Genomic DNA, 10,537 nt, shown 5'->3' with positions numbered 1-10,537 from the left:
AATGTTAGGCTCTGAATAGTTAATTACACTAAAGAATTGTAGTTTTGGAAATAATGAAACAAATTTATTAAATATGATTATGTAATGTAGTAAATAAAAACCTTGTTTCCTAAAATCTGTCATTCAAATTTGAATGCTGAATGCAAACACTTAAATTTGATATCCTAATGTAAATGCAAAATTTAGTTGTTGGAATTAGTTTTCTGATCGTAAAAGTGGTAAAATATAATAATCTTTTATTTTATTTGCACTTTTTGTCACACTCTAAAACTTTAATTAATTTTTAAAGATGCAAATTCAGATGCTGCCGTCTTTAAACACAAAAGACAGGTGACAATCATCACGTCACGCGCGGCGCAGAATAAGGACCAATGTTTCCAGTGCCAAAGTAAATCATTGTTGCAAAAACAATAAGTTTTTGATTGAAATAATCTATCAACGTGTCAAATTTACTATGTCTTTCATGTATATTGGAAAATTGAGAAGATTTGAAAAAAAAATGAGTTTTTGTATTATTTTAAATAAAAATTACTATCATAGGCCATATGTAAGAAATGATGATTTTACAAGAACTTTAAGGTTGACAAAAAACTATGTTTTTTCTGAAAAAGTTCACATAGCGTGCCAACAAAAAATATAAATGAAATAACGATAGTTATTAAAACTACAAAACAAACAGACCATATGTATAACTAGTTAGGTTTCAAATCAATACTTTATTATCATTGTTACTCCAAATATAGTTTTCTTCTTTATTGACCTCAAAGCTAGAAAATTCTGAAAAAAGCCTCAGCAAAACTTCACTGTAAAAAGACTTTTTAAGTGCATTTTATACCTAGATTTCCTTTTCAGCTGACAGTATACCTAAGCCTGTCTAATAATAATGAGAATGCAATTATTTTGTTTCCAATATGTATAACTAAAACTGAAAGGTCTGCTGAAAGGTAATTGTTCAAATACTAACTTTTAAGAAAGAGAATAAAAAAAAATCCTTCTCTTCTTCTTCTTCTTGTTTTATCGTTGATTGCTCTTTTGAGCCATCAACTGGTTCATGGGAAAATCCTTCTCAAAAGTTGAAAAATTTCAAATTTCACATTATTGCAGAAACCAATACAAATAATTAACAATCACTCTGTTGTGTTGTAGCCTACTTGGTTGAATGATTCAACTGAATCAAAGCAATCGAAAGATTCCTTTCAATTCAACGACAGTAAATGAAAAGTTCATATACCGGTATTTCGATAGCAACTTACTATCTTCCATTGGGCTTAAAATCCCGGAAAAAAAAAATAAAAATTACTATTGGAAAACAAAAATAGCGAGCAAAACATGAAAGGCAAATTTGTACTATTTGTGAACGGGATGAGGTTTATCGTTACAAGAGGAACACCAAGTACAAAATACAGGTTCTTTAACAACTTTCACACAGGTAAATAGTTCAATAGTATGTACATTGTAACAGCACGGAACCAACGGATACAGATTGTGGAGTTACTCCTGAGGTTTTTTTTTTGGATCAATGTGCCGGAGCAGTAGGTTAGCTGAACGCAAACATCCTTTCCTCAAACATGTTCTATGTCTTTGTTCGTAATAGAGGATTCCCCTGTGAAACTGAGAGTAATCCATAGATATTCAAGCAGTCAGCAATGCCTCCAATCAATTTGCCAATATTTTATCCATATTAGAGTAATTTTCATGCTAACACGAACCTAAACCTATCCTATGAACTTCGTATCGGTCCTGATATGAGAAGATAAAGTTTTTAGATCAGAATATCAAATCCTGAGTAAATATCATATTGAAGATCCTACAGATTCGAGCTTTCAGTTTCATATCTATCTCTTCTAACATTGCATTTCTAGGGCTGAGATATCTTGTAAGTTGCAAATTCGATGAATTCTTTTTAGTTCGGTGTTTAGGTCAGGTAGTGACAATGCTAATGAATGTCTGGCGGGCTGTAGCTAGTACTTGAGGTAATTAAAAAGTATGGTAAAGAGGAGAAGAACAAGTGTCTATTAACTTTTTTCACGATTAACTATTTTTATATCTGTTATTTTGTAATTAATAGTCCTATTGGATGTAGGTGTATCAAGTTACTCAGCTTTCTTTGGTATTTTCCACCAATCATTAATTCAAAATAGTCCAACATTTTTAACAGACCCTACAGCCAGAATAGTTTCTAAATAAAACAATATTCAAATATTAATATAATTGCACAAAATAGATGAAAAAAGCTAGTTAAGTTCAAATCAAAGGCTCAAAAATAATAATAAAACATATTTTTCTTAATCAAAATGAAACTGAATACAGTTTTGGAAGTGAAGTTATTAGTATTCATTGTAAATACTACGTTGCAAATCTTACGTTGATAGTTATTCGGTAATATTAGTCTTCGTTTTATCTTTTTATTCAATTTCATTTCATTTTTCTTTATTTTCAAAAACCGTTTCGTTAACTTCATAAAAGATGAGCAATTTTAGGTGCAAATGAATTCTTAAGAAAACCTTTTACAAAGATTGCTGAAGAATTTTGAGATAACTTTTTTTGTTTCGTTTCAATACATTACCAACGTAACGAATTTGTTTTTATCATGGATAATTCAAAGACATGCAGGAAACCTTTGAAATGATTCTTTCTAAATCATTACTCGCTGTTCATTTTTTTTACGCAATAGTTTTAATTCGTAAGCTTGCAATTTATTATGTAACTTTTATAAGCTGTTTTGGGCATTAGATGGTACTGTTAATCAATAGAAACAAAAGCATTCAGGTATTGCAGCTCGTACTTAATGAAACATAACTTGATTTTTCAATTATAATCACGATCAGCCATTCATTTTTCGTCATCAATATGTTCAGTAAATTAATATTATCTTACTATATAAGCTTTTGTTTTCTACGGAGAAATATGTCGCGGTGGAATTCGAGATTTGTTCTTTGCTACAAATAAAAATGCGTTTAAAATGTTGTTTTTTACCAGGTAGAAATAATTCATATATTTAAGGATGATGAGAATAGTTTAATAATCTGATTATTTAATTTTTGATTGAACTAAGAAATTCGAAAAAAAATCGTTTATCTCAAAAGGATTTATTAAACAGTATAGAAAGCATGGTCAAATATTTGGGAGCGTTTTAAATTCAAATGTTTTATTTTCAGACCATTAAAATTTGTTGTTTTTTTTATGAAATAATAAGTTTCTAATAAGCAAGAGGCAAAAGTTAAAAAAGTATAAAAGAATTCCCAAAGTGACTAAGATAGTGGAAAATATTAATTGCAAACATGTTCAGTACATTCCAATTCTTCTTATCTATTGCCATTCGAAGTTGCTTTGAAAATTCTTTGCTTACACAGGGATCACGGATATGGAAATGAGCTAGTTTGACTAAAAGTTTAAATTTTTAGATCGTGAAAGCATAATCAGCAATTATCAAATCTTATCACTAGTGAAAATACGAATGATAATATATTTCAATGCGATATATTTAATTGCACGTTTATTGAATGCCTCATACGATTAGGAGTTTCCTTAGGAAAGGTCTAGGAGCATAGGAGGTGTAGGAAGACCATGATCGCACCATTTACCATAATGGATCCTGATCTCTACCTTTCATTTACTAACACAACCCCTTCCTTGGATACTTGAATATAGATTCGCAGACGTACAGACGGTTTCCATAGTTGGTGATACTAACTTATCTCTGGTTCTGACTATTTCAAAACTATTTTTGGAGTATGCCGGAGCAAGAGGTTGCTAGTTGAACCTAAAGAGTATCATACTAACATTCCTTCCTTATCAGATTCGTAATCAGACAAATAGTAAATTGGGTTACTCCACAATAGATCAAATAAATTGGTCGCAGTGGATTTGCTCATACAAAAAAAAAAAAAAAAACATTCCTTCCTTTTCCCCCATTGACTACTAGGACGTGGCCGGCGCCGTTATTAATCATTATAAAAAAAGAGAGCATCAGTTTTGTACAATGAGAATGGCTGCTAATCCCAAGCACCATTCTTATGGACTTTGTGCAAAATTGATGGCCTCGATTAATCACGGAGTAGCAACCATTGGCGACGTGGAACTTGTTCTACTTAGCCACGCCAGCGATCATGGAGTTCGAAACGTATAGAATAAAAAAAAAGTTTTTTCAACTAGAATGGATATTTTACAACCTGTTAATGAAGCATTTCGAGTTCAATGATTTAAGGTGGATATGAGTAGTCAAACAAGCTAAGCTAAGCTAAGCTATTTTAAATAAAAATTACTATCATAGGCCATATGTAAGAAATGATGATTTTACAAGAACTTTAAGGTTGACAAAAAACTATGTTTTTTCTGAAAAAGTTCACATAGCGTGCCAACAAAAAATATAAATGAAATAACGATAGTTATTAAAACTACAAAACAAACAGACCATATGTATAACTAGTTAGGTTTCAAATCAATACTTTATTATCATTGTTACTCCAAATATAGTTTTCTTCTTTATTGACCTCAAAGCTAGAAAATTCTGAAAAAAGCCTCAGCAAAACTTCACTGTAAAAAGACTTTTTAAGTGCATTTTATACCTAGATTTCCTTTTCAGCTGACAGTATACCTAAGCCTGTCTAATAATAATGAGAATGCAATTATTTTGTTTCCAATATGTATAACTAAAACTGAAAGGTCTGCTGAAAGGTAATTGTTCAAATACTAACATTTATGAAAGATAATAAAAAAAATCCTTCTCTTCTTCTTCTTCTTGTTTTATCGTTGATTGCTCTTTTGAGCCATCAACTGGTCCTTCTCAAAAGTTGAAAAATTTCAAATTTCACATTATTGCAGAAACCAATACAAATAATTAACAATCACTCTGTTGTGTTGTAGCCTACTTGGTTGAATGATTCAACTGAATCAAAGCAATCGAAAGTCTCCTTTCAATTCAACGACAGTAAATGAAAAGTTCATATACCGGTATTTCGATAGCAACTTACTATCTTCTTCAGTGAGCGTTTTCGATTGATCAATCGAAAACGCTCACTGAAGAAGGTAGTAAGTTGCTATCGAAATACCGGTACCTATATGAACTTTTCATTTACCGTGGTTGAATTAAAAGGAATTTTTCGATTTCTTTGATTCAGTAATTGAAATTGTTTCAATCAACGATAAGTATTTTTAAGTTTTCAATTAAAAACAAGCAACAAGCTAAAATATATTGAAGGAAAATTGAACATCAGTTAGAAAACGAAATGGACTACTTTTGTAATATTGTATGAAGAAAAATTATGTTTGAAAATGGTTCGGTCTCACCAATTGCTGCCAACATTCTTATCCTTATTTCATTTTCTTTGATGTCTAGCGCACTTCAATATTTCAGTTTACACGGTTATAACATTTAGAGCAAATGATTCCATCCGTTTTTTTTTTCTAAAAAAACTACACATTTCAGTATCGAATCCTGAAAATCCTCCTGTCTTTTTTTTTTGAAACATTGTTCAAACTAGTATTACAAAACAAATTGATATTGATAATAAAATTTGACAAATTAGGCAGTTTAAGATGAAAATCATTTAAAACCGCTCAACAATAGATATTAATACTTAGCTAAGGTTTGTCGTTTAGTTGTCGTTCAAATCATCCTCCAGGGGAATCTAGGATTACCGATTACACTTTTCACTATATTAGTTTTTTCAATATTCTGGATTACTTCTGGGAAAAAAATAGAAAATCTACGAAAAATTTGCGGAGCTTGAAAATTCCTTAATCGAGACTCTTCAAGGATCTCAGTAAAAAAGTGGACAAGGTAGTAATTTAGCTACGACCGCTAAACGTAGAATTACGCAATTATGTTGTCAATGTATAGAATAAAATAACTTATGGTGTGTTTTCGACATGACCAACACATGACAGTGTCAAAATGTCAATATATGACTGACCAATTTCAACCATATATCAGAATTTAACCATGTGACATAAACTTATCACCAGAAATAATCTGAGAAAGCAGTCCATGTGACATAATCGGACCATGCAACATAATCAGACCATGAGACATAATCCGACCATAACATAACATGTAACAGAATTCAACCATGCAATAAAATCGACCATCTGACATAATCCGAAAATGCAACATTATCGACCATGTGACATAATCGGATCATGCAACATAATCGGACTATGTGACATAATCCGACCAGGCAACATAAACCGACCATGCAACATAATCGGACCATGCAACATTATAGACCATGCAACAAAATCCAACCATGCAACATAATCTACCATGTGACAAAATCGGATCATGAAACATAATCGGATCATGTGACATAATCCGATCATGCAACAAAAATTGACCATGTGACATAATCGAATCATGCAACATAATCGGACCATGTGACATAATCAGACCATGCAACATAATCAGACCATGCAACATAATCGGACCATGTGACATAATCCGACCATGCAACATAATCCGACCACGTAACATAATCAACATAAGTACTCAAAAATTACAAATAGATGGAAAATTTAAAAAAAAATCAAAAACAAATACAAACGAAAGACTAAAAATAACAAAATCAACATAAAAATGATGAAGAATGACAAAAACAGCAAAAATGACAAAAAAAAAAACAAAGATTATAAACAAAACAAAAATAGTGCCAAATGCATCAAAAGCATGGAAAAAAATTATAAAAATTCTAAAAATGGTCGGTAATTGACTTAACCCTTCATTCATGATTTTTTTTATTTTTGTTTAAAAATTCTTTTTAACAGTTGGAATTGATGAGTACATCAAGAAAATTTCAAATTTGTTTTTTTTATGAAACGGAAGGTTAAAATAACGTTAATGATAATAAAAAAAGTAATTTTGTAAAAATAAGAGAAAAACAACACAAAATGTTCGGGCATGTTGCCAAAAACGAACGGGGTTTGTAGATAAATTTAAATTATTAGAACGTTTTTTTACAGTATCAAGTTGTCAAAATGAAAAAAAATACTTACTTCAATAAAAAATTAAAATAAATGAAATAAATAAAAAGTTTGTTGGCTTAATTCCTTTTTGAAATAGTGTATACTCACAGAAAAAAAAAACTAGATTTGAAAAAAATCATATAAGAGCACCTGAATCCGTGGTCCAAACAGCCGGTTTAGACCCAAATTCCGACCCAAGCAACCGCACTGGTGATCCATTATACCAGTTTCAACTCAACTTTTTTTAGAGCTGGTATAAGGATTGATCCAAAACTGATGAGATTTGGATCCAATTTGACGCAGTTCTAAACCGTTTGACAGTTAATGGAACACGAGTGCAGTTGCCAGTTTTTTCATTGGATCGGATCTAATTTCTTTGGTTCAATTCTTGTATAAATTAGACCCAAGAATAGACCACGAATACAGATGCTCTAAAAATAACAATTTTCAATTTTGTTTGAAATAGAAAATTTTCATTTTCATTTGAAAATCATCAGGTGCACTTTGAAAATCATTAACGTCATCATTTGAAACACCGTCCAATTTCAACTGAAAGCATTGCAAACAAATTTACAGTAGGCTTTACCTTTGATTTGTCAGATTTTTGTGTTGTGAGTGTTAATAATGGAGACGCTGCTTCTGAGACAATTATTACACATAGTAATCCTATAGTTACAATAAAAGTACTAAGTCCTTTAAATGTTCTCGTCATCATTGATATATAGTTAAAAGCGTGATAATATTACCTAACATAAATAAATTTATGTTATATTGATGAAATCATTGAACTAATCCTGTTACTCTTATTATTGCTCGAGTGGCTCCTGTTAAAGTCGTGGACTATAATCTACTACATGAAATGGGTGGTTATGATTTGACAGTAAATTAAATTTTTAATTAACTTCACCTGAGTATAATGTTCTTAGTACAGCGAATACGTAAGATTGAATTATAGCTATTGCTGATTCCAAAACAAATAATGCAATTTGAGTTGTTAAAATTAACCATGGCATTTCATAAGAAGTACTTATTGGTCCTGTATTACCTGATAGCTATGAAGTGGTAGCTACAGATAGAATTGAATCTATCAGCTTATCAGTGTTACCACCACACATTAGTAAGCCAAGCGTTATTCGCTCTACAAGCGGAAACTTGCAGTGCAAACAAACAAAAAGATGGTAGGTGTGCGGAGTCCTACGAAATTAGATCCAATCCAGTGATAAAACAGGCATCACCCCGTCGTGTTCTAATTAATGTCAAACGGCTTAGAACAGCACCAAATTGGATCCGAATCTCATCAGTTTTGGACCGATCCTGAGTCCTAAATTACATAAAAAAGAGCGTACATCAATTTTCTTTTATCAATTTTTTATTGAAATATCACTTTATTTACCTAAAAATATCGATTATGCTACACTAACACTGACTTAAACGTAAGGAACTTTTAATAAACACTTTTAATACATCATTCTTCGTTGCCGGCCAATGGTTCCTCAAATTCAGTTTTCACAGTTTCATCGATAGTTGGAATCGATACTTGTTCGGCAGTTCACACTAGGACGTCGATGCGATCACACGTGATTGATCTGAACACTGCCACTAAAAGTTTATCAGTTTTTTTAACGTAAACGGAATTTATTTCGTAGTGCCGAAATGGAGAAAATACGGAAGAATACAATAAAAATAGCATTTGGTGCGTCGGCAAAACCCCCGTTATATCTGGACATCTTTAAATTTGTCGGAAACACGTTGGCGATTCAAGCTTCATCTGTACATTCTTTGTATAAGGATGAAAATGAACGTTGCTGCTATATAAAGTTTATAGATGAAACTGTCTTCAACAGCTTTACATGCAAAATGGCCGCTGAGTACCCTTTTTCTTACGACGATGGGACGATGATTACTGTAAGATTAAATGTCGCCAGCAAAATTTTCCGGTACATCAGAGTATTCAACTTGCCGCCTGAAATCGACGATAAGGAAATAGCAGCAGTCCTAGGTCAGTTTGGCACAATTGAAGAACAGGTACGTGAAAGATTTGCTACAAATTCCAGCTTTCCAGTATTCAACGGTATTCGTGGAGTGCTTATGGAAGTTGACAAGGAGATCCCTGCGAATATTTTTATCGCTAATTTTAAGGTGAGAATTTTTTACGAAGGAATGAGAAATCGATGCTTCTTATGTAAAAATGAAGGCCATCTCAAGGCTGAATGCCCCAAGTTAGCTAGCTACAAAATCGGAAATATGGAATCAAATGCACCTAGGATAGAACCAATATCTTTCAGTCAAGTGCTAAAAAACGAGACGGTCGGAGCAACGAGGAACACCCGAAGTTCAACAACGAACATGACCACCTTGTCGATAAAATCTAAAAATAGATTACCACACGAAAGCCCGAAGCAGCTTACTAGTAACGTTGCAGCCAAAAACGCACCAGTTGCTGTCAAAATACCATCTGTAGAAGTCATAACCATTGCAGAAAACGACGACGAAGATGAACAATCCGACGGCGTCGTTGGCGATAATGACGACGAAGATGAAAACGACGATAGCAGAAACGACGACGACGGAAGCGACGATGACGAAAACGACGACGACGCTGAAATGAACTCGGAAAAGGTAATTCTTAAGCGGACCATATCCAGCCCCAGTACGGCTTCAGAAAAAGAAAATAAAAAGAAGAAAAAGCCCCAAAGCAATGCGACACCGGTTGCGTTGCCCGAGCCATCGGTTCCGGAAACGTCTCTAAAGGACACCAATGGACCTGGACGCCGAACCAGAGAAAAAGCAATGAAGATGCAGAAAAAAATTCAGTTTTAAATCTTATATTAGTTCTAAATTTAAACAAAATAGAAATTGAAACATTAAAAAAGCTTCTTCTTTCCTTTCTCTCAAAACTGAGTAGTAAGGAGTCTTGTGAAGAAAAATAGATATAATTGTCAGTAACAATTAAAAAATAAATGAATAAGAGTTGTTAGCAAGTACTAAACAGAAAATGTTAAGAGAAATATGTAGCAATCATTATTTTGTATTTATGTATTTTATCGTTTTCTAAATAAAGTTTTGACAAAGGAAAAAAAAAAATCTCATCAGTTTTGGACCGATCCTGAGTCCTAAATTACATAAAAAAGAGCGTACATCAATTTTCTTTTATCAATTTTTTATTGAAATATCACTTTATTTACCTAAAAATATCGATTATGCTACACTAACACTGACTTAAACGTAAGGAACTTTTAATAAACACTTTTAATACATCATTCTTCGTTGCCGGCCAATGGTTCCTCAAATTCAGTTTTCACAGTTTCATCGATAGTTGGAATCGATACTTGTTCGGCATCCTCTGGTGCAGCCTCGTCAGAATCTGCGCAAAATTCGGCAAGTTCCGGCTCTCCTAGAGCTCGACAATAAACGTCCAGATAGTCGGTCCTCTCCAAACCGAGCTTTTCAGTCAACAGTGCCGCGTATTCCAAACAGCCAGCCAACCGTTTCTTGTGCTGCATATTTTCCTCTATCGACAGTTCGTATTCTTTACTGAGCATGGAATTCATAGCCCTCATCTTGGCTCGACTGGCTC

The 10,537-nt window shown here is 32.7% G+C and overlaps 1 protein-coding gene across 1 annotated transcript; it reads left to right on the top strand.

Annotated features, from left to right (window-relative positions):
* Positions 1 to 8,550: 8,550 nt before the first annotated feature.
* On the top strand, positions 8,551 to 9,856 carry LOC129750675 (uncharacterized). Its single transcript, XM_055745676.1, has one exon. The coding sequence runs from the start codon at positions 8,614 to 8,616 to the stop codon at positions 9,778 to 9,780; it is 1,167 nt and encodes a 388-aa protein (XP_055601651.1). The 5' UTR covers positions 8,551 to 8,613; the 3' UTR covers positions 9,781 to 9,856.
* The last annotated feature ends 681 nt before the right edge of the window (positions 9,857 to 10,537 follow it).

This window comes from Uranotaenia lowii, chromosome 3 (genome assembly GCF_029784155.1).
Source record: "Uranotaenia lowii strain MFRU-FL chromosome 3, ASM2978415v1, whole genome shotgun sequence".
NCBI lineage: Eukaryota > Metazoa > Arthropoda > Insecta > Diptera > Culicidae > Uranotaenia > Uranotaenia lowii.
Note: the sequence above shows the minus strand (reverse complement) of the source record. Positions and strands in the feature narration are given on the sequence as shown.

Excerpts from the sequence above, each read along its gene's own strand:
- LOC129750675 (XM_055745676.1), top strand. The coding sequence starts at position 8,614 with ATGGAGAAAATACGGAAGAATACAATAAAAATAGCATTTGGTGCGTCG.